Source organism: Dermacentor variabilis, chromosome 11 (genome assembly GCF_050947875.1).
Source record: "Dermacentor variabilis isolate Ectoservices chromosome 11, ASM5094787v1, whole genome shotgun sequence".
NCBI lineage: Eukaryota > Metazoa > Arthropoda > Arachnida > Ixodida > Ixodidae > Dermacentor > Dermacentor variabilis.
Window position 1 is genome coordinate 42,879,172 of NC_134578.1, and position 25,265 is coordinate 42,904,436.

Here is a 25,265-nt window from a genome sequence, read left to right on the forward strand (position 1 = left end):
TCTTTATTGGGATTATGTGCAGGCGCGTGAGAAAACACCCTTCCGCAGTCAAAGGCGGTCACGCAAGCTAGTAATTTTCAAACACGTGAAAGTGCTATCACTCCCTTATGGGCCAACGACAGGCGGTGACGGGGTTGAAGAATCGTGTGCACGAACTCCGGACGATTATCTAGTCACCGATATGAATTGACCATTGACTGTATTTTTATGTCGAATCAAGGAAAGTCGAACAGTAAGTGTTTGATGTTTTATTTGCAGCTGAACGCACCCCATGTTGCACCATTAGCCATTTCAAAATTGCTCCAGAAAATCTGGTAAAGATACAAAAAGTACTATCTCTTGTGCAAGTTGCTTCGGCTAACTAAACTGTCAGTACCTCCCGTTTTTTCTGTTCTCCTTCTTCATGTTTTTCTACTTTGCCGCCACGGACAATATGTGAAGAAAGCTCTCGTAAAGGCAACTTCTAATTCCACTACCAACAAGAAATTATTGCCTTGGGTTTGTGCGCCCGGGTCGAATTCAGAGCTGCAACGAAGGAATGATTTAGTGAAATAAGGTACGCGCCTTTTCTTACGGTGAACCTATGTGTCCGCACTTTACAGAATCGGGGTGGGGATGTATGAAGCTCTACAATAAAATCCAGCATAGCGCCAAGAATGAGCTCAGCCACGCAGCTGTACGGGCGGATAACGGATGGTCTAGTGATGAATTGGTGAGCAGCACTGCGGATGTCGTCATCGGCATGGCTAATGCGGTGCCAACTCGCATAGGTAGCGTGGCACGGAGTAGATGGCTTCAGAGCCCTTCATCACTTAGTTCGGCACTGATCACCTTGGGACCTATTGCAACGCTGTTGCAGAAAGCGCTGCGCAATCGCACACTCTAGTGAACTTCTTTATTTTTATCTGTGTAAGCCTTAACTGCGCCTTGGTACTATGAATGCCATCAATATACTGACCCGGATGTAGACTTTCAAGCTCACGCAATTCACCCAGAAGTCTGTACAATGCTTTGGAATTCTTTACCTCAACGGCCAATATTAACGATTCTTGGATAGGTATCGTTTTAACTTCAAGTTTTAATAATTTCCACGCAGCAATAGGAGGCCAGTCCTTTCGGCATGACAAATTGGCTATTTATGAGAGTTTATGCTGGGTGCCCGAGCATAGAGACATTGCTAGTAATATGGTGCCAGACAAACTTCCTGTGTCCTTGACAACGAGAGCCTGTGACACTACCATATCTATCCCTCGCGCACACTTGAAGCCTTTCTTGGGCAGAACGCTCAAAAACTTTGGGCAATCCATCTAGATCCGTAAACCTCTAATAAATTTCATTTGATTCAGCCGCACGCCAGAAGTTGGCCTTCAGTAAGAAAAGCGCGAGAAATTGCTGTGACACTCGGGCGACTGAGAATTGGACATGCATACAGTACTAATTGTTACCTGCTGACTGTTAGTGAACTTCCCCTAAGTGGTAGGTGTGGTGAGACGCTGACCGTTCTCCACGTCTCGGTGAAGTCTCGTGAAGCAGACCTAGGAAGAAAAAAAGCACTTCCTTCTCGCGTACCGATGCCATTACCCTTCATCCAGTACCCTTCATCCGGCATTGTTTCTGGGAGCAGACGTGATTTTTATTATAAATCATCTTAAATTTTTTTAAAGAATTCGTTTTATTGCGCCTTGAAAGCGCGCGACATTCGTAGCCATCCTCCTGCGAGAGACTGATGCTGCTATAATAGTGACCTGTAGGGCACATGCCTCAAGGCTCATGTGCTTAAGGGCCTTGGTGAGGAAGTAGTACTACTGGTAGCCATATATTTAAGTACATCACCTCTTCGTAGTGCATTATTTTTTTAGCATATATACTTCATCATTGTCTAGTTTTATAATAAGAATTATATTTTCGCACGTTACAACGAATATTCATTTAGGCCTCTCTACAGCAGTATTCATCCGTGGCTCGATCTAAATTATTCATTTACCAATGGCACTCTATTATCATAGCCTTTGCGCTATTTGGCCACTTCTGCCCCTTGCACCAACAAGCCCCAATTAACAGCACCATCATAGGGACATTAGCACAGGGAGAACTGATCAGAAAATTTGCTAGCTATAGCATTCTTTAAGACAAGGAAGTATATCCTTACTGTAGAACAAAAAAAGTTGTTTTTACAGGTCTGCGAAAGATGTCGATCTGCTGCCCTTGATAACATGTTCATTTTTCACAAATAACTGCTCCGCCGAAAAATTGCTTTTTATTTATTTATTTATTTCAAGTACCCTCATGGGCCCTGCGGGCATTATTGAGGGGAGTGGAACAAGACATACAATAATACAGATAACAAGAAATGTAAATACATTCATGGGTAACAGCATTACATATAATTGCATTATAGCATAGCATTGCATATATACCATTACATAGCTCACTGCACTGAGTTTTACAGATTTCAACAATTGTGCACATTCATGGAAGGCTAAAAAAACGAGAAAAGAAAACAACTAACAACGCAAACTAGAAAATCAGCAACACAGAGTTCGTGAGGGACCGCGAAACGAAATGCACGCATGTCATGAAGAAGAAATGTAGACACAACTTATTCTTAAAATGCTCGAGATCGTCGGCGAGTGCCACATGGTTGCCATTATAGACGTATTTGGTAGAGTACTGTTGTGCATGGCAAACAAGCATGACATCTGCAGTAATTTTCTGTCTGAGAAATTATAGGGAGCTGTCCTATGTACGTATGGTCGTAGTACAAAATGCACCCATTTATACTGAAGTATAGCTCAGAGCCTCAATCATTGTATTTTGTGTCCAATACCTTAATGTGGGACAAGCTTGTAATAAAAACAATGAATAAATCAAGGTGCAGACGAGCCGCATGCAAACATACTGAAGGCTATCTATAGCGGCTCCACAGCCACCGCAGTCCTCCATAGGGAGAGCAAAAAAAATCAAAATAAAGAAGGGCGTCAGGCAGGGAGATACGATCTCTCCAATGGTATTCACAGCGTGTTTAGAGGAGGTATTCAGAGACCTGGATTGGGAAGAATTGGGGATAAGAGTTAATGGAGAATACCTTAGCAACTTGCGATTCGCATATGATATTGCCTTGCTTAGTAACTCAGGGGACCAATTGCAATGCATGCTCACTGACCTGGAGAGGCAAAGCAGAAGAGTGGGTCCAAAAATGAATCTGCAGAAAACTAAAGTAAGGTTTAAGCATCTCGGAAGAGAACAGTAGTTTACGATAGGTAGCGAGGCCCTGGAGGTGGCAACGGAATACGTCTACTTAGGGCAGGAAGTGAACACGGATCCGGATCATGAGACTGAAATAATCAGAACAATAAGTATAGACTGGGGTACGTTTGGCCGGCCTTCTGAGATAATGAACAGCCAGCAGGTTGCCATTATCCCTCAAGAGAAATTTGTATAACAGCTGTGTCTTACCAGTACTCACGTACGAGGCAGAACCCCGGAGGCTTACGAAAAGAGTTCTACTTAAATTGAGGACGACGCAACGAGCTATGGAAAGAAGAATGATAGGTGTAACGTTAAGGGATAAGAAAAGAGCGAATTGGGTGAAGGAACAAACGCGAGGTAATGGCATCTTAGTTGAAATAAAGAACACGAAATGAGGGGGGGCATGGGCAGGACATGTAATGAGGAGGGAAGATAACCGGTGGTCATTAAGGTTACGTAATAGGTTCCAAGAGAATGGAAACGTAGCAGGGGGCGGCAGGAAGTTACGTGGGCGGATGAGATTAAAAAGTTTTTCAGGGAAAACATGGCCACAAATAACACATGACCGGAGTAGTTGGAGAAGTATGGGAGAACCAGTTGCCCTGCAGTGGGCGTAGCCAGGATGATGTTGATGATAATGATGATGATGATGAAACCGCATTTTTCTGCCTACTTATGTTTTGCCAAAATAAAATTCCACGCGCAATTGCGTGCCTTCATCCCTATCTTGAATTAAATATGAAGTTTTCACGCAGATGCGTTGCACACATATGTGTACGACAGGAAAAGTAAAAGCTGAAGGGTGTAGAAAACAGGAGTTTAAGGAGGAAAACAATGTCAAAAATTAAAAGCAATTGTTGTTGGTTTCCCTAGGCACCTGTAGAGAAAGTTGTGAGCTCGTCGAGCGCAAAGCAGACGACAAGCGGCATGGTGCTTCACCTCGCGCATCAAGAAAACCATTGCCGCAGCATCATGATTTATTTTTATGTATTTTTTTTCATCTCGAAAGCGTGGCCTAGCAAGCGCAAGGGGAGAAGTTGGTGCTCGTGACGCAATTTCTGTTTAACTTGGGGAGATACCTGCGGATAACAGTCGTTGCTTCGGCGCGATGTAGTGACTTGGACGGAGCGGATCCTGCTCGTGATCTTGCGGCTCAACACCCAACGAAGACTGAGATGCAGCGGCAGCGCTACCTAGAGCCATAGAAATAAATTCAACGACAGCTTGTTGGGAGGCTAGTTGCTAAGTCTTTATGTGTGAAGTCAAACTGTGCAAGGGGCGACATGTCGAATTAGAAGACAGGATGAATTCAGACTAACGACTGGCTTATTGAAACCACACAATGCAGCCTCTTCGGACATTAGGCATCCGCGAGCCCACTCATTATTGCATGACCGTAGAACACTTCCTCGTCAGGCCCCTAGGTACGCCAAGAAATGAACATCTTGAAAAGATACGCTGATTGTTCGCTGATGCACCAATCTGAGCCATGACTTGCTATCAAGAAAACTTTCAAGATTTCACGTGCACTTTGGTGCTTAGCTCGCATTAACTCCTTCTTTCTATAAAAATTGGCTGGCACTTCACACATGTACATGTACATTCGAGACGTTGCTGGAAATGCTGCGCCTCCGCATCACAAGGCAAGACACCCAGTGCATTCCTGTAGCCTGCCATGGTGGCGTGGGGTTTGTATTTGATGCGACGCTGAAGGACACCGGATGAAAACATATGCTAACATAACTTTAGGAACCACTGTTTGGTTTAGCAGTTTTGTGAGAGCAATCACATGACTAAAAAATCGCACAGCGAACGAGTAGTCCAGAATAGTCGCTTTTCGAGAAAAGCGACCATTTGCGGCGATATTCAACTGGAAGCTTTTCGACTAACTTAGTCGCGCGACCGCTGTCAGTCACCGATGTGAATGAGCTTTAAAAAGTGAATGAGAAGAGAAGTCTTGCTTTTATTCTGGCAAAATAGTTCTGTTTATATATTTAGGAATGCCACAAGCAAGGCACTTGAAGAATAATTGTTATGTTCATTGATTTATCTCCAGTAAGCAAGTTGCTTAGTATATCTGCTGCACCAGGTATCAATGGCACGTTAAAATGCAGCTTCCACCTTCACCTCATCTTTAGCATTCAGTTCTTGTTGCTCATTTTCTTTGATACAAATTAATAAAAACGCATACAAAGAAATGTTCGACCTAATATGCACCTCTTTTTGCAACTTGATTATATACAGACTAAAAATCAAGACGTTTCTTTTTTATTAAAAATAATGGGCATTTCTTGCTAAACGTGACTTATGCTACTGCAGGTGGAGCTGACTTTTCCGTGTATTTGCTGCAAATGTTCAGTACCAAAAAGAAAACGAAACGTCATATGAATAATTTCGCATAATATAAAAACCACTATTCCGAGTTTAATTCATTGTTTGTCACAAGCGCGAACTACAAGGCGGAACGAAACCAACAGGCGTAGGTTTGTAAGGAAATCTTGACTGAGCAGTTGACCGTTGCAGTATTCCCTAATAGGGATAAGGTGGTAATCTTTAACAGAAAACGGTGGCCCTCGATACAAATATCATATTGTGAGCGCAACAAATGCCTGATTTTAAACTTCATCATTGCCACATACCATCGTCAACTGTAGATCCTTTTCATCTGTATGTATCATCGCCACAAGCACAGCTTGTTCCTCGGGGTCGTACCACGAACTCGGCTGAAATAAAGCGGCTCCCTACCATATAGAAACCAAACGGCACTCCGCTGGTCAAGCGAGCGCAGACAGCTATCGAACACGACACCAAAATTAGAGACATTGAAAACACCCTCGCAGAACTAATTCCACCAGGAAAGACGCCCAACGGCACCTTCGAACTCAACGTCTACAGCAGTCCCAAATACCGCCAGCACTGCTTCCATGTCCTATTCAAACGGGCAATCGGCATCGCCCAGGGGCCGCAGCTGCTCATCGGGGGGGGGGGGGGGGGTAAGGGGAATTTAACGCAGTGCGCATGGCGTGGTGTTACAAGCACAATCACCCTAAAGGCACGCATCTGGGGGCAGCGGCGCAATACGCTGGATTCGAGCTGGTCACTGAACCCGCTGCTCCAACAAGGCAGGTAAACAGCGTCAGCACTTACACGACGCCGGACCTTACTTTTACGTGAAACACACGCAAAGTCACTTGGACAAACACCACGCAAGACTTGGGAAGCGATCAGTGCATAATTTTCATAGAAGCAGAAGACGGGCCGCAGGAACACAATGCCGGTTGTCAAATGAAGCCTACTAACTGGGATAAGCTACGCAAATATCATGACAAGCAACAGGTGGAAGACATCAAAAACATAGAACGACCAACTGCGGTGGGATTTCCAGCGCGTGACGCAAACGATACTGTTGACAGCTGGGCTCGAGGCAATATACTCCCGATTACTGCAGATGTGGGAAGGCAAAACCCACCTGCAGCACCGATGGAAACAACCCAGACTCAATAGGAGACTGTGTAAACGGATAGTGCAGCTCAACAGAAAAAAATAGAACAGCACGCGCTTACGCTGCAACAACAACCACAATGTCATAAGAAGCCCACAAGCATTGACATCAAGGACAACATGGGGGAAATTATTTGGGCCTCATGAATGAACAAAACAAATGATAAATTAATGGAAATAAAAGCGGACGAAAAAAAAAACAACTTGCCGTAGCTAGGGAACGATCTCACAACGTTCGAATTTCGCGTGCGATGCTCTACGAATTGAGCTACTGCGGCGCCGTTTCCCCGGCCACTTTCTTGGGCCCAATGCTTCCTTTTAGAAGCCTGGGAGTGTTAATAAGCGCCACTACTCACAGACCTTGGCGGCGTACATGGAACATCATTTCTGCCACAGGCGTCAAGAAACCGTGACCTTTTTCGGTGTGCCACCGGTCAATAGACCCACACATGCTACCTGAAGGCATCAACGTTGCCGGATTCCAGACCTTCGTTATGTAATAAATTGTGCTCACACTACTACTAATAACTATTCTGTGAAGTGCTAGAGCATAGTTTTTCCTTCAGCATACACATATCAGTTAAAAAATTCAGGGATAGACAACCGCGATCGGCGACGCTGTAAGAGTTGGTATAGCATAGTCCGACAGGTATTTAAGAATTGTAACACTCCTAAGCGCGCATAAAATTATTGTCTTTGGCTCTCTTGGCGACCTTACGCAGGAGCGTGTCAAGCTTGTGTCTTGCCAGTTTGGACCAATCGTTCATGGCCACGATGTACACGAAGTGACTCATTACGAATGTCTGTGCCAGTCTAAGCAGGTTGTCCTCCTTGAGGCCATGAGGCCGGTTGGCCACTCGTCTCAGTAGGCGCGTGGCGTTCTCGGCCTTCGTGATGAGCTTAGCGACAGCGATGGAGTTCGAGCTGTTGGCCTCTATTGTCATGCCCACCATCTTGATGTGACCGACCACCGGAATCGTGTTGCCTTCAGCGGTGTATAGGCGGGCGCATGGGTCGGCGCGGGTGTCCCATCCCTTCGGTTTGGGACCTGGTGTCTTGGGTCTATATAGCAGCAGCTCAGACATGCTCGGCGAGCGCCGCAGGCCTGTTGGTTTGAGGTACTCCTCAGTGGTTCGGATCGCATGTAAAGTGTGGTCGATTTGTTCTTCGCTCCCCTTTGCCACTCACAGAGTCACGTCATCTGCTTAGATGTTATATAGGAGGTTCTCGATTGGAGTCAGATGCCTGGTTGGTGCTATCATGGCCAGCTTGAAGAGAGTAGGGGATATCACCGAGCCCTACGGGGTACCCCTGTCGCCCAGTACGACTGGCTCCGACTGCAGGGGCCCGATTCGTAGCGAGGCCTGCCTTCCCCTCAGGAAGACACGGATGTGGTCATGGATACGTTGACGAAGTCCGAGTGTTGAGATTTGTAGAATGAAGGAATGCCGTATGTTATCAACAGCCTTTTCTAGGTCTAGGCCTAGGATGGCCTTGACGCTTCTTGTTGTGTTGTCTAGTATTTGGCTTTTGACCAGCGCCATAGCGTCTTGCATCGCCAGCCCCTGACGAAAGCCAATGATGTTTTAAGGATATACCTCGTTCTCTTGCAGGTAAGGCTTCATACGGTTAAGCACCGCTTGTACCATGGTCTTACCCAGGAACCACGTAAGCGAGATTGGGCGCAGATGGTCTAGGCTGAGAGGTTTGCTGAGTTTTGGTATTAAGACCATTTTGGCCGTCTTTAAGTCTATGGCAGCTTTGCCTGAACGCCACGTCTCATTAACTATAGGAGTGAGCTGTTCCGCGCCGCTTTCGTCCAGATTAGTGGAGGGCCTTGTTTGTAATGTTATCCGGCACCGGTGCGGATCGGCTGTTGAGACCTCTGAGCGCTTGTATGATCTCTTCTATGGTGAAGTCGGCATCAAGGTCCGCGTTACGTGGAACCGAGTATTGGGAGGTCGCGTCCTTGGTAGCTGCCGCATCCGCCATGGGGGACGTACTTGGCCGTGAGTCTTACTACGAGCTCGTCCGGTGTTTTGGTCTTGCACGCCTCGTATAGCAGCTTGCTCATTGCGTCCCTCCACGAGGTCTTGGTGTTCCTGCCATCCAAAAGGTGTTTCAGAAGGTTGCAAGAGCCACCTCTGCGTACCTGCCAGTCAGTCATGTTGCAGATTTCGTCCCATTGCTGCCTAGCAAGTGTGGAACAGTGCTGTTGACTGCTTCGGTTTAGCTCCGCTGACGACGGTTCAGGCGTTGCCCTTTCCATCGTTACAGTAACGACTGCTTGGCTTCTAGCATGTGGGCGAGTCTACTCTCTACCTTCTCAGATTCCTTGTCGGAAGTGACTGTTCGCGTTGGTGCCTCGAGATCCGTCTGTAGTTGCGTTAATGCGGCAAGCTGGGCAAGTTGGTGATTGAACATGTTCCTATTCGTGGGAAGCGCAACCCGGAAGAAGGACGAGAGGAAGTACACAATATGAGCGCAGAATAACAACTGGTTTATTATTTCTAGCAAGCGACTATAATATACAGAAAACGTAAACACGTGTAACGTGACTCTATCTTGCCATTAAAAAAATTACTTTCTTTATCCTGCAGAGTGATAGAAGCCTAGCTGACGCATGCGCCTGAGTTCCTATGCATGAAGCAGGCCTCAACAATCTAATGGTTAATTTGATACATATTTTATACAGTATTTCCGCTTCTTCAAACATGGGTTTGCATGATCAAACTCTACCATGCGCGGCCAGATTAGAACCTGTTTTCTTCCTAATCGCACCTTGGTGCTCCCAAACGCGGATGTTAAGGCAGCGTCCCGTCTGCCAAAAGTACATATTGCTGCACGAAAGCGGGACTCGGTGCAACTTGTGGCATGCTCGGTGGGAGTGGTCTAGGTAATTCCACTTTCGTGCGGCGAAATGCACTTTCGGCAGACGGGACGCTGCCTTAACATCCGCCTTAGGGAGCACCAAGGTGCGATCAGGAAGGAAACAGGTTCTAATCTGGCCGCGCATTGTAAAGTTTGCTCATGCAAACCCATGTTTGAACAAACAAAAATACTGTAAAAAATATGAATCAAATTACCCAGACATCGTAAAGGCCTACTTCATGCATGTGAACTCAGACGCATGCGTCAGCCAGACTTCTATCACTCTGCAGGATAAATAAACTATTTTTTTAATGGCAAGATAGGCTAACACCCTTGTAAACGTCACTTTACACGTGTTTACATTTTCCGTATATTATAGTCCCTTGCTTGAAATAATAAACCAGTTGTTAGTCTGCGCTCGTATTGTGTACTACCTCTCGTCCTTCGACGCAGCCCACCCATAGGAACATGATCATTTTCTAGACGTGCTCTGCGGTCCTGTCCATGAGGACCTTCCAGAGTGGCAAAAGGGTGTCGTTTAGAAGGGTGCCACAAGTCGGGGTTAAAACCCTTGGCCTCTGTGCCACGCAGTTGCACCCATAGCAGAGCACATAACACAGCACCTGCTTTCTAGGAGGCCCGACTCGCGGCCCTGCATCGCGTCGAATCCGGTCCCTAGGCTGGCCATCACCCTTCCCACGTGACAGTGTACAGCTGCCAAAGGCCTTCCAGGAGGACCAGCAAGCACCGCTCGTCTCGAGTTCTGTCAGCAGGTCAATTGCTGCAGCAAACAAGCCAGGGCGACATACGCATTGGTCTATTGCCTTCTTAAAACACATAGTGATACCGAATGCGGTCTTCCAGCACAAACACGAAACGTTGCTGGTGCGCAACTTGAAATGTGTCCCAGCTCTCTGGTGTGTCTGGCGGGGCTACGGAGGGGTGGCGACCGTAAACCAAGAGAGCGCCATCGTAACTTGCCGCCCTTGACAAGTAAGCCGCACAGCACTCGTGTAAACGCGCCGCACACTCGATTTTGCGCGCGCTTTCAACGTAGGCTGCAAACTGTGCCGGTGTGACTTAGGCGAACCAAGTGTGCATTTTCGTGTATTTAAAATCTTATAGAAAATGTACCTCAGGTGCTCAATATAGACTTGATTGCTACCGCACAGCATCCCTCAAATTCAAGCATAATTTTTCAGTGTGTGCGAACCGTTGTGTTCAAAGTGAACTACAAGTTGTCACAGTTTATAGACATAACAAAAGATTATTCATCTTAACGTTGGGGTGAGCGAATATCTAATGTATTGAACACTAACGTATACTCTCTTCTATTCGCATGGATAGTTTACTTCACTTGTCGAATATTTCTTTTATTGTTAAATATTGTCGAATATTTCTTTCTTTCGAACTTATAAGGCATAGAAGCACTTATCAATGACTCCCGGAAAGAAAACAATGAATGTGAAGACCGCACCGAATTATTTTGCAGACGTATAGCTGCGCTAGCAGCAAAGCGTTTTGAACTTTCTGCAAAATACTAAATGTCACCGCTAGACATTTAGAACAACACGTACCAGCAATACGCTAAAAACAGACGGGAACGATTGAAAAAAAGATGGAGTAAGCGCGATAGTTGATGACTACCCAATGAACTTTGAATGGCGCCCTTTTGGAGACTATTTTTCTCTAGGAGCCTTATGGCGTGCAAATTCACACTGTCCACGCCTCCGTGGCTAGCAAAGCGTGAAAGCCGCTTAACGTCCTTTGACGGCGCCGATGCCGCACATGCTTCGGAAGCTTGTTCTTATTATTGAGCTTTTGTTTTTTTGTTTTCAGTTTTTGTTGTTGAGCAGCAAACCATTTGCGGTCGGCGACGAGAAAATCTGCGTCTTGCGTCCAATAAAGGTCATTGTCCCGCCAATCGATCCACGACAGATTTTCCTCGCCGGAAAAGCGGGTCGCTTGTCGCAAGCCAATATAAATGCGGTATTACGACAGCTCTGTTGTACATAGAAGTGTGCGAAGTGGGGATTTTCGGGACTGAATAAAATACGATTGGAATCGTCCCAGAAGTGTATGGAATGAAGCATCAATTTATTTTCGAATATTTCTAGTATACTGCACAGCTGTAATCTCAGATATTATAAAACAAACTGCAGATCCTAGGATTCTTAATGGTAGTAAGTCTTAGTCCTCATATAGAACATCTCGAAGTATTGCTCATGAAAAGCACAAATGCAGCATTAGGACCTTGCAAGTGGTTTGTTCACATGCAGATAAATCTTCAGAAAGTGCGAATGATCAGTGTATAGCATAGAAAGTATGGAGATATATGCGTCGGTGGCCGGCTGCACTACCAAAGTTTTGATGTTTTATCTCTGTTCGATTGCAACGGGGGCCCATTTACCGTATGTTTTACTTTAACGTTGTGTTTATTAGGGCTTAGGTGACATTGTAAGATATACGAATAATATGCTAACTATAATCGCATTTACAAATAGTGAATATTAGATTTGAAGACCGAATCCAATAGGACATGGTTCGATTTGTTATTCGCAAGTGTCGAATATTCACACAGCCCTACTTGTAAACCAATGCTGCAGTGTACGAACATGCGGTGACTTTCTAAGAGGGACAAATGCTCCGACGAGCGCGGTTGGCGGGTGTATTAAATGTTTGGCTGCGTCAAGTTACGGTGCGAGGGCCAAGGAAGTGTTTCGGTAGACTCTCCATTGTTTTATGCGTGGCACCAACGAAACCAACCAAGCGACAGGCCAACAAGACATCTGACCCTCCCTTGCAGCACCCAACATTTATCACGCACCTCCTGTCTATTGCGACGTCACTTCCTTTCTTCAGTACAAAGCTGAAGTGGTTAACTATATTACAAATGAAGCATTCACGCCCTGCCACGTCGTTTTTTGCACATTAGGTGCTGTTTTCTGCATGTGTACCGTGCGTCCATGTAGGGAAGCGTCGAGAAGAAGTGTACTGTGTAGTACAAGTGTGCGTGTGTGTTTGCCACAAACTTGGCTTCGCCTGCGAGTTGAATTTTCATCTCCGTGTTGTTGCATTGGAGAAAGTTAACGTGAACATGACAGCCCGTTGCAAAGTCATTGGTTTTTGAATAAGAATGAAGTTTTTTCGCCGTTGCGTATCTTTAGGTATCGTTCGGTGCAACTGGCCAGCGCCAACTATGTTTGCACGTTTTTATTTATGTTATACATAAGTGCAATGCCCCAGGGCATTACATGAGGGGTGAGCAGTTGATAGTTGAGACCAGCGGTGCAGTCATGTATGGGTTGTAGCTGTGATCACGGTCATCACGCTGTAGTTGGCTAGCACGCCTTCGTCGCAGCTACACTGAATGTTTGTAATGCTAAAGGATCACGTAATCAAACCTGAACAGGGAGCTGTTTGTAAATTTTGCAGAAGCTCGTTACCATACCTTCCAACGTAGTACAATGTCTGCGTTTGTGGTGTCGGCACTGTACTTCATTTTCAAGACACTTGTAAATACTCTTGCATCACAACCATGAATTCGGAACAAACCTGCAAGAAATGACGCGGCAAATTTCAGTGTCTCTCGTGGGAGTTGGGACGCCTGAACGCTCCTTTCGTTACGCGTTACGAAAAATTAGATCTTTCGTTGCTATCGATGGTACATCAGGTCTGATCTCTCCCATTCTGGTACCAATTGGGGAGCAGCACGATAAAAGATTTACCGGTGCGAACGCGTCGCTAGAACTAAACCCCTATTAGAAGCCGCATGAAATCACAGTGTGTTTACTGGGTTATGATTTTCATGTTCTTGAAAAGACTTATAACAAATATACGGGTACTCTTGGCGCATTGAGGCCATGATTACCGTGAGTCGCCTTGTGCTTTCGAGATAGACTGCGCATGCGCTCCATGTGCGCGGATGACTAATGAGCCCGTAAACATCTAAGTGTATTTGTTCGCGAAAATGGCCAAACGAAGTCTATCAACTTTCATGCTCAGCTCAATGGCCTTGGTGTTGATGTCTGCGCAGTGTTCTGCCTTGCGCCGTTGGCTTGATTGTTGTGTGTATGCAATTTAGTGTATGATTACCTGTGTCCTCACAGGTATGAGTGTAAGAAGCCGTCAATGCCGCGCTAATGTTGTAGCAAAATTTCACTAAACGCTAACACTGACGTCTAGCCATCAGTGTTACTTCTCTAAGAATCATGTGAGGGACACGTAACGCCAGCATTTATCTCTGATTGAAAAAAATGAGCCTACAAAATTTCTACATGCTTTCAGGTCCACTGCAGGTATAACTACTTCCGAGTATGAGCATTTATTTGAGCCATTAAAGGCCCGGCTCCTTAGAAACCTGTTGTCAGTCCCTTTAAGCCTGCGCTGTTGTGTCACACAAGGAGCATCCCGTTTGTTTCTCTCTTTGCAGTGACTCCTGTTATTCCGTTTAATGTTGCAAGGAATACAAAGGCACTTGAAATGCGGCCAAGGATAAGTGATTTGAATGTGTACAAGATGGCTAGGGTCGCATTATTTGGTGAACAAGCTTGCGGGTTTCACATAAAAGAAATTCTAACAAGAAACACTAAATAATTTTTGGTGGATTAGTTTGTCTCTCTGGACACTTTCTTTGTCAAATTTTGTAACAAGCTTTTTAGCAGGGAAAATGAAAGTCAAAATGAAATTTTTCTAATTTTGGGCCAGAACTTCACTGCCGGCACGTCAGGAGCACATAATTCATTCTAGGCGTATTTTCATGTATCTTTGCTATTAGGCTTTACTTCTCTCGCTCAAAACTTATAAGGTCAGTTTTGGCTCATATATAAAGCGGTGTTGCCAATATTTGCCAAAGTTAAATTAATTAAACCTCTAGCAGGCAGCATCCAAATTCAATGCATCTCGGCAAGCTGGTGCGGGAACTTTATTGTGGTGTAACTTTCCATGTTTCATCCTGTCTTTTATGGCATATGAAGCCTGCTCATTTCGTAACTATAGCATTTTCAATTATGGTGGCGTAGTTTGCTAATGCAGCTCAAGTGATTATTTTTATATGTAGTGCCTTTAAAAGTTTTGCTGAATCATGTGACATGAGATGGCACTGCCCGAAGGTTCAGTTTCATGTCAGCAGTTCGTGTTATATATTCACCATAACTGTCTGGTGGTGCTGAGATGTCACATGACTTGCTCTTCATTGTAATCATTCCCAAAATATCCATAAACAGGATCTAGAAATTATGTTGCTCTGTAAATTCAATCATACTGGAACAATGATAAAGCATTAAAGAAGAAAAGTACTAATCTAAGTATTTGGCCTTTTAACATTTTTAATTCCAATATACTGTCTTCTCCAGATCATGTTGATTATGACGGGATTGTTTGAGTACATTTTCTACCTCAACAGTCGTGGAAAGACAAGTTCACGATTTTGACTGCTGCATATTTATCCTTAGCGTGATCCCTGGAGTTGACTGTATGCTTATTTTTATTTAAAAAAATGAGGTGTTTTTTAATGATGCCACATTTCCACATTACTGCATAGCCACCAGTTTGTCGAAATAATCCAGCACATGCCATCTTCTGTAAAAATAAACTTGTCTTGTACCGCAAATCGAACAAGCCTTTTTCATTGCTGTGGCAGGTCTAGGATTTTGACAAAAAACTATTTAATCAAGACGTGCTGCATCAGAAGGTAGATTTCTTGCTCATTCTTTCCAATGTAGTATTATCTCGTTTTTATGCACCGTTCAGTTCTATTCATAGTGCATAATCACTAAAGATATAAGGGACAGGCAGTCGTGGTGATCGCAGTCCACATATACCGAGGAAATAACGGTTAGACAGAGAGTGAAAGAGCCCAGCGCTCTTTCAGTTTGATTGTGAGCACCATCAAAAATAACTCTTCTAAATTCGCCGAAGCTCGAACTCTTGTGGTTGGTTTTTTATGTCTACAAAATGCCCATATGCAAGTCTTAGTGCTGGCGATTTTTGTATGGATGAAGAAGGTGTTGTGCATTTCAAGAATAATTTCGCTTGTGCTAACTATAGTACGGAACTTGCCAGTGTTTGCTTTAAAGGCTGAATTGAATCCGCAGCATTGTGGTATTCATTGTGGTGCCCAGGTGCATTAGATTTGTGCGAAATGTTAAAGCTTGTTGTATGTTGATGGAAGTTAGGTTTACGATATAGAAGGATGCTTATCAAAACGTAATGATGGCATCCGGGTACACAGACTGAGTTATGCTTCTAGGGACACTTATTAGTTGAGCCTATAAGGTAATACCTTTAGCCTTATAGGTGCTATAATGTTGTAGGGCCTACAGCATGACCATCATTAAAATACACATTATTATTATTGCACAAGTCTTGCAATCGTATAATGAAAGGCCCACCATGTGACAGCCTTCGCTTACACTATATCTGAGGTGAGCCCTGTTTATTCAGCCAGAGAGCCATCCATGTATAGAGGGAGGGACATCGCATAAAAAGTAGCTTTCGAATAAACTTTCTCCCATAGATAGCTCATAGATCACATTTTTCTTACCATGGATACTTTGTTGCTTAAAGTGAAGTTAGGTATAGGTACAATGTCTGCATTTGGTTCCTATTTATCCCTAGTGTCGCTTTTATATTGCTTCTCTTGTAATACTAAGCTGACTAGTTTTAATGCTGCCATATTTATTGCTGGGCCTGGAGAGGAAGTGTAAGCAGACCCTCCTATGTTGCTAATCGGTACCGATTTCCACTTACAAGTTACAAGATCACCACTTACAAGTTGGTCCCGCGACAGTCGGGCACCACTGTGCCTTGCTTCATTGACAATGTGACATAATATGGTGAGCTTGTACCTCAATATTGGCATTACAATTATGTTAAGGAAAAAACAAGGGTTCGTCTTCATGATAGATACACAAATGTTCTTTCTTTAAAACGCTCTTTTGACAGTATTCTGCATGGACGTATTTTTTTAGAGGTTGCTGACACTTCTTAATTGCAAACTGCTATGGAGCTAGTTTCTGTGTTAAACTACGACTCTTTCTTCAAAAAAAGCATTATTTGGCCCGCAAGTTACAAGGAAGGAGAGGAGGCAGCAGGACAGAGTGCAACAAACGGTCCAGTCTTATTGCTTGTACATTTATATCGTTCGAAAGGTGAAAAGGGTTGAATAAATAAATCCAAATACATGTTGCTCGCACACAAACGAAAAGGGCACATCGCATGGCTTGTGTTACACCTGTTTTATACTGATAATAAGCAGTTTCGATCTCTAGTAATCCCCAGAATGGGGAGCTAACGCATTGGTTCCCCATCATACATATAAGAAAAACTTCACATATCTCTCCAGCGCTTTTGTCTTGATATTTCGCCACAATCAAGCAGTTTCCAAAGAAGGGTACATATGCACCGAGAGCAGTGCACTACCACTGCTAACTGACACAAGCATCAAGCTTGCTTGGTCACGCAGCCAGTCAGCTAAACATTGGCCGGTTTAGCCAAAGCAGCATCTACTGCACGATAGTGTTTTGTGAAACACACTGTATTTGTGTACAGTACGCGCTTCTTTCCACGTTTTTTCAAAGGTAGTAATGCAGGCCTTTTCATTGTATGCATGCCTACTCAACAAACCAATCTTTATATGTGCTGAGAAAGAATTGTAGGAAATTCTTGCATGAGGTAACTTTTCTCAGCACGAGACAGGCATGATTCATTGGTTTGGATTCATTTCTTCCATGGGTTTTGGAGCCCATGAGGCTTTCTTGTTCACTCTAAGGCAGACAAGGTTGTAGTCTGTGCTTCTGCAATTTGTACAGCACATTGAAAGCACAGGTGGGCGTTTATCTTCGGAAGAGGGTTGAATGACGGCACCTTCCACGGTACCCATGACTTGTTTTGGGCGAGGCACCATTGTTGATGTTTCTTCCCTTGCGCAAGACGGCAGTTTTAGGTTTAGAATATTTGTAGGAAGACAAGCTGGACATAAAATTCAAGGCTTGAGGGGCTCATTTATCTTGGGGCATCTTGGTTTTCTTCTTGAATCTGTGCACAGGTGCTACTGTAGGTCTGCGTGAAGTTGGCATAGAGTACTGCATTCGGGAACTCCTGAACAATGACCTGATGTAATTAGTGCTTTGCCAAAAATACACCGTCTACGAAGCCATTGATTTTCTGTTGGGATGCTTGTACTCGTGCAGTCAGTAATGTCTCTGCTTGCCGAATTATCTTGAGGCCCCACGCTCATGCTAACCATCTCTTCAGGGGCCGAATTTTCAGGTTGAGGTTCTTTGCTTTGCAAGTGTGGTTGATGAGTACATGGTACTTACACGTAAATATTCAAGATATTAGTGAAATGAACTGGCAAATCGTGGTTACGTCTCGTCCGTAGTTTTCTAAGTGTTAGTCAAATGTTTAGAAAATTGATCTCCCTGGTAACATGATGATAGTCGCTTCGCCAGTGGCCAAAACTTTATCATCGTGTAACTAGACTAGATGAATTTTAGTCAAACATTTGTAGATATATCCTAGGGAACTTATGGATAAGATATTGTAAGCGAACCCCACTAGTATGTTTTACTCAGGTCCAGAATAGCCACTTGTAAGTGGCACGTTTCCTTCAACCAGACTAGCAAAGCGTAAACATTGTATCGAAAAGTCTTTGCTTGAAGGCATCGGTAGTGTCATTTGTGGGCCTCAAGATAATTCGGCCAACCAGGAAGTAAGGACTTGAACCATGAGTTCAAGAATGTTGACAGAAAATCAAAGGCTTGAAAACTGACGCATTCTTCACACGGCGTCCACAAGAGGATGTCATTGTTCATGTCTTACAGGTGATACAGCTCCGTATCAACTTCAGGGCGACGCTAAGGGACAGCCTGTGCGAACGGTCGCAAACAAGCATCCCGTAATAAAATCCAAAGAGCCCATTCAAACCAAGGATTTAATATATGAAGCGGCCAGAGTGACAGCTCACTAGGAAGGACGAAAGAGGACAAGCGCCTTGTCACGCCTTTGTTCCTTTTAAGTGTGCTGTCACTTTTGGCGATCCATCTTTTGAAAGCTATGCACCAACTAGCCCCAGGACGTGTTTTACTGGAAACCAAAAAGTTATTGTCCGCTTGTCTTCTGCAAAAACACTAAATCTGAAACTGGCATTCTGTATAAAGGCGTGAACTTAAACACACGAGGATGCTTCACCCGATGCTTGCAAAAGTAACCTGCACTGTGGAACATTTGTTCAGTCAGCCTCTTCTCAAAGAAAAAATAATAGAACCACGTTCTTACCTGACATGGTGTAACCCTAGAATCTGTGTCTGATCCGAAATCTGAGGTTTCTTCGCCTTGACTTAGTCAGTGACCGGAATTTGATTGCTACGAAACAATACACATAACAGGTTCAAATTCAGGTTAACGTTTTAATCTGCATGATCGAAACTCACGAAAACTGATGAAAGGAGACCCACAGTGACTAGCAAAGCCGTCCACGTTTCTGTGACGTCGAGAAGTTTTAAACCCAGTTGCATAGGTTAACGATCCCAAGGCAAACTTGTGCTGTTGCTTGACTTAATAGCATGCACTTCTCAAAGGAACGGTGTAAACCATTTTAGCTGTTGTCAGCACCACGTATATACACTACCCGTAAAATTTTGGTTCGAAGTAAAGAAGCTAAGGCGAAATAGGACATTTTAAACGAGTGGCATTAATCTCGACATTAGTAGCTCGTCGCTCAAAACATCTAACATATTTCTTGTTTGGGCAAGAATGAAATTATTGCATATCTAACTGCTGTCAGCTTATTTGGTATAAACATTTTCTCTTACGAATGCATTATTTGCTTTAACAAATTATATTCTTGAGTTTTAATCCTAACGTCACGACATGACTACCATCCGAAATCAAGAAAGGGACTGACAGATGGAATACCACACTGTGGTATGAATGTTATAAACAGGGATAAGGTGCGTCATAATGGCTGACAAAGGCTGCAAAAGGAGGACCTAACTTCGGGAAAGGCGGCCTCGTCATCCTCGGCATGTTAGTTTTATAGGGTTAGTGCAGTCACATCACGTGCGGTTCTTTTTGGTAGCGGCTGGTTGTAAAGGGAGAGATTTCAAACGGAATGAGCGCTGTCGCCTGACATCTGTGAGTGTGGTTCCCAAGACGAGGGGACAAGAGCGCGAGAGTGTGAAGCAGGGGAGAAAAGAAACGAAGGAGGAGAAAAAAAAGGGATGTCAAGAGGGAAAAAGGAAAGAATAAGAGAATAAAAAGAGCGGCATGGAAGGGTGTTGGCGAAGCGAGAAGTTAGGGAGCATTCAGGGGCGTAATTGGCGGCATGTTTTTGTGGGTTTAGAGGAGCCGGTAAGGCGGTCAGTGCACGAGTATCAAAAAAGATCCAAGAAAACTACAGTTGAAATAGTGACTTTACTAGCGTAGCAGCAATGTGTGGAGTACTTTTGAAGGAGTAAAGGAATGTGGGGTGCAATGCATGGGGTAACTGGGTGACTGGAAGGCAGCGGCATGGTCTTTCATGGGACGTTAGCCCCAGTAGCTCAATGTAGCTGTCGTTGCGGCGGTATACAGAAATGGTGATACCCTGTGTGGCTGAGGCTCCGAAATAGGTATACTGGCGTCTTGGAATTTCGAAGGTGTTAAGCGTGTTTCAAAATTATATTTAATATTAAACATACAAAATAAAAATAAAGTGGTGGGATCCGAAACCGGAATTACAAATAAGAGGGTGACGTGCGCAGAAGCGGGCGGGAGCAGACGCACTTGGGAAAAGGGGGTCGTACATTTGATATAAACGTAAAAACATGAAATAATATATTAAATTGAGTAGTAGGCAGGAAAAGGTTTTTCGAAATGGAGGAATAGGTAAGGTTAAGAATTAAGGTTAAATGGTGGCATATTGTGCTTTGTGCCTTGGTTCATAATATGAGTATTTCAGATTTAATTTACCGCTTTTTAAGATTTTGGTTGTCACGTGCCAAACTAATTCCCGTCGGGTATAGGCAATTAAACTTGTGTATGAGGTATGATTCCGTATATTTCTTTTTGCAAGGTGAACGGAACTTTGTTATATATAGAGTCTTGCATTGTGGAAATTATGACCGAGTTCGTTAAAGTGCCTGGCTACTTCTTTGGGTAAATTACTTTTTGTATCCGCGTGGTGGCCGTGAGACCTCTACGAATTTGCTTTCCAGTCTCACCTATGTATTGTCTGCTACAAGCGGCACATTCTAGACTGTAGACTACGTTGCTTGATGTGCAGGTCAAACCCGAAGTTAACTTGTCTGAGTAATTCGATGCTATACTTTTTACGGTAGTGGTAGATTGAATATTGTGACGCTCTTGCGTACATAGTGGGTTCACGCCTCAACAAACAGTATGCGGGGTCACCGAAGAGGGGTGAACGAAGAAGACGACGTGTGGCTGGCTAGCTGAATCTCGACAGGCGCTCAGCTAAACAAGGTCATCGCATCTAACCCTACTCGGCTTCAAAGTAACGCCTTTTGTGGGCGTAACAATATGTTTGCTTGTGCAGCACCTGGCGCGGCCACAAGAACCGGCTCGGAACTTCGTCTTTGTCCATAGTTTGGCAAGCACAAGAATATATTTAAAATTAGTGTTGCGTCTGTAGCCTACTCAGGGCGGGTCGGGAAAAACGTTATTTAGTTTCTGGTTGCTGGTGAGAATTGGGTAGTATTCACATAGGATGTTGTTCACATTTGGGGGTGCGTATGATAATTTAATAGTAAGAAGAGGCGTTGTTCTTCCTTGTGATCCTCGGGCAGGGCTTGAGGACCTCGGCTTGATCAAGTTTGGTTGCAGCGGTGTAGGGTTTTTGAAGGTCATTGTTTGGGTGGTTCCTGTTTGATAGGGCTTCATAAGGATGATCGATGTAGTCTTCGTTTTGAACGCAAATGCGGTGTAGTCGTGTGGCTTGACCTTTAAAGATGCCTTGTTTGTAATATCTGGATGGTGGCTCGTATATTGTAGATACTGTTGTTTGTCGAAAGGTTTCCTACACAGCGTTGTCTTTAGCGCCCCATTGCCAATGTATATTGTTGCGTCCAGTATGTTTATGCGCTCAGTTTAAGATTCTGATGCGAATTTTGTTGCCGGATGAAAAGGGTTTAGAAATGCTACATATTTATCTAGACTGTCTTGCCAATGTCCCCATATTATGAATATGTCGTCTATGAATAGTAGGTATCTCTGGGGCTTATCAGTGAAGCGCGACAGGAAATTTGTTTATAGAATCCCCATAAATATGTTCGCGTAGGTTGGTGCTAAAGGCGTACCCATGCCTGTACCATGTATCTAGAGGTAGTAACTCAGCTCAAATTCGATGTGGTTATGTGTTAGAACTAATTCAACGAAAGTTAAGTAGACTTCAGTAGAATGTTGGGCATTGCGTGTAGACAGTTTTTGTTTTATCCAATATAAACCATCGGGAATTGGAATGTTGGTGTACAGGGCCGTGACGTCTAGTGTTGTGAGAATTATTTTCTAGAGTAGTGTGCCTTTAGTAATATGTCCTGCATAATTCTAAGCAGGTAGCCCATATCTTGTACAGAAGAAGGAAATGCTTTTGGCAAGCCATCAAAAAATGGTCGTGGAATGTGGAGTTGCTCTCTGTCGGGGTGTTGTGATGTGATACTATCGCGCGACCTGGTATAATAGCGGTGTGTAGTTCAGTGGATGCAATTTCATGAATTTTTGGAAGGAGCTAGAAGCGCCCGGCAGTTTTGTTTCTTGGTTTGAGAAATTTGTATTCTGACAGTGTTATCAATTGATCAGCCTAAAGTGATTTCAGCCTATTGATAATTGCTACTCTGTAGGATAATGTCGGATTGTTATTTAGATTACGGTAATTTTATGGTTTGTTTAGTTGTCTGTAAGCCTCGTCTTTGTGTTTTTCTACTGGCCAAATAACTATACTTTCACCCTGATCTCCTCCCTTAATTACAAGATCATTCCGGCAATTAAGATTTTAAATATGACTCTTCGACGCAGTTATGTTTTTAGTTCGCGTAGATGTCTTAGATTCGCTTGTAATTTCTTTACTGATAGTTTTAAGGTATAGGTGAAGTTTTATGGCTTTTTCTGTTTTGGGAGTCCAAGCGTATTGGGCTCTGAGTGGTGTCGTCCCGCTTTCCGGTGTGTTCTCTGCAAAAAAGTGTCTGGTATACATTCGTCAGGGAAATTCTTAGAGGTCCTTGTAGAGCTCAAATTTATTTATTGTGTTGTTCGTGGGAGAAAAGTTTAGGCCCTTGCCGAGCCCGGCTATTTCTTTTTAACTTAATGCTATTGATATATCTACATTGGACTGGTTTAATTTTCTGGTAGTTTCCGTGGCGTCTTGTATTTACAGACTCGAGGTCCATCTTTTTGGCGTGTGGCTGTATGCCTCTAAGGTTTTTAGACTAAAGTTTGCATTTTTCATTTGTATCCGTTGCGTTTACCTTGTCCGATTCGCACCTTCGCTGAAGACTGTGTGATTTATCGTGCAGTGACTCAAATCTCGGACCAAGCATCTCCCCAGAATGACCTTAAATATATGCAGAACTGGTGCAACCCTTGGCAAATGGCTGGGAACCCTAACAAGTGCAAATTTATTTCGATTTTCTGCCTTCGTAATTCTTGTCTCTCTCCTTAGACGATCGCGAACACCCTAGCAGAATCAGTTCTAGCCTATAAGTAATTATGCGTAACCTTGTTCCACGATCTTTCCAGGAATGCCCATGCGCCTAACATAATTTCGTCAGCGAACAAGACCCTTGGGTTCATGAAATATCACTTTCATCATTCTCAAGAGCGCATAAAAGTACTCACATACAAATAATTTGTGAGACCACAAGTGGTATATGCCACCGCTATCTGGAACCCTCGTCAAGCATATATCAGCAATGCATTCGAGTCAGTTCCGAATTGGGCGAGTAGGTTCATCCATTCTTCATATTCAAATAACATCAGCATTTCCCTCTTAAAGGCAGAATCTAGCTTGGCATCTATTTCTTTTTGCCGTCGTATCGCCCCGTTTTCTCTATATCACATTTTTAGAGCTCGCCGAGACGCCCACCTTACATCGCGCCATAGTCTTCACGCATGTCACAGCTCACTAGCCATCAACTACAATTTTCTGGCAAACGATCACGAACTGCCACTTTTCAAGTTTCTTTTTTTTCTCAAGCTGCCAAAGACTAGAATGACCTACCCCTGAATATTGCTACTATCACATGCCTCTTGGAATTTCTGGGAACTGTTCAAACTTGTATTTCACTGCCTTTTCTTGTCTATAAATGTTAACCACCCCTTATGTAATACCCGGAATTGGGTCTTTAAGGTAATAAAATGAAATGAAATGAAATAAAGAAACCATTTATTGTACTTATCTTTCCACAATCACATAATTCATTTACATTGCATCTTGTTTCTATCAGATTTCACAGAGGAAAATGAAAGGGTGCGTAGCTGCAAGGCCCGCTCTCGTCAACATGCCGGAATATTTCCAGTCTCTTCCCGCTTCGGGCATCTCCTGCAATGTAAAAAGTCAAAGAACTGTAATGATAAATTTTATGGGAGATCGCCATTACGGTCATAACGGCCAAATAACACCTTCCAAAGGTAGCTAGTAAAGATGATCATCAACGCTATCAGAACAGATATAGTAAGCCATGCAAGTTTTGCGACTAGTGTGTAATGAAACATGCATTGCTCAGTGTGGGCAAACATGCATAGTTCACTATATATAATTTACATGCATTGAAGATCCTTATATAGGTATGTTTCGTGGACGCTATATCAGTACGTGCTGTTGGGCAAAAATATTACTGGAGGGATATTTTGATGAAGAGCCACCGACCCTGCTTTTTAAATGCTTTTTTACCGAAAGGATACAAATGATTCACAATTATAACACTTCAACTCTCTCAATCTATGATTATTAACAAGCTGGACCGTAAGATGTCTCAGATGCATAAATGTATATAACGTGGGCTCCGCTATTACACGATGGCACTCGTGATAATTGATTTTGCAGTCAGAATCTTTTATGGAAGATGTGCTCACACAAAAACTGCTGAGTGAGCAACGGGTCAACTAGCACACAGCGTTCTACTGTGACACAAAACATTTACAAAGCCTAACGTGAACCCTTTCAAAAATTCCTAAAGGTTGCCTGTGACAGACAGCGCAATTGTAGTTCACGAGGTGGTCTACTCGAAGCAGCGGACGCTCCTCGAACAAAAAAATTGAAATGTCTATTTTACGGATGAACAAAAATTTGCTTATTAATTTTTTAATAATTACCTTATGGGACACTTTGCAATTTACTAATTCTTATTCGTAGAGTTCGCACGGCGGATGCTCTTGAAACCAGTTCTCAGGATGACACCAGCTTCAAGATATTATTGCACGGACTTTGCGGACTTCATGAATTAGTATCGCGAAACTGGTGTCATTCTGAGAGTTTATTCTAAGTATATCAATCTTGCGAAATTCGCGACTAGAATATTCAACTTGAAATATGGGCCCTAGAGTAATTAGTTTAAACTTGCGAAGTGATCTTTTATTTAGTCGAATATGCATTTCAATATTTTGTTCGAATGCTGTCCGCCGCTTTGAATAAACCCCCTCGTGAACTA

General features: G+C 43.6%; 1 protein-coding gene across 2 annotated transcripts in view; it reads right to left on the reverse strand.

Moving 5' to 3' along the window:
• Positions 1-24,017: 24,017 nt before the first annotated feature.
• Positions 24,018-25,265, reverse strand: part of LOC142564165 (uncharacterized) — a 50,995-nt gene continuing 49,747 nt past the window's right edge. For both annotated transcript variants that reach the window (XM_075675053.1, XM_075675052.1), the window contains one exon: positions 24,018-24,157. In XM_075675053.1, coding sequence (XP_075531168.1) covers positions 24,112-24,157 — 46 coding nt within the window. In that variant the 3' untranslated portion in view covers positions 24,018-24,111. The remainder of the gene's footprint in view (positions 24,158-25,265) is intronic.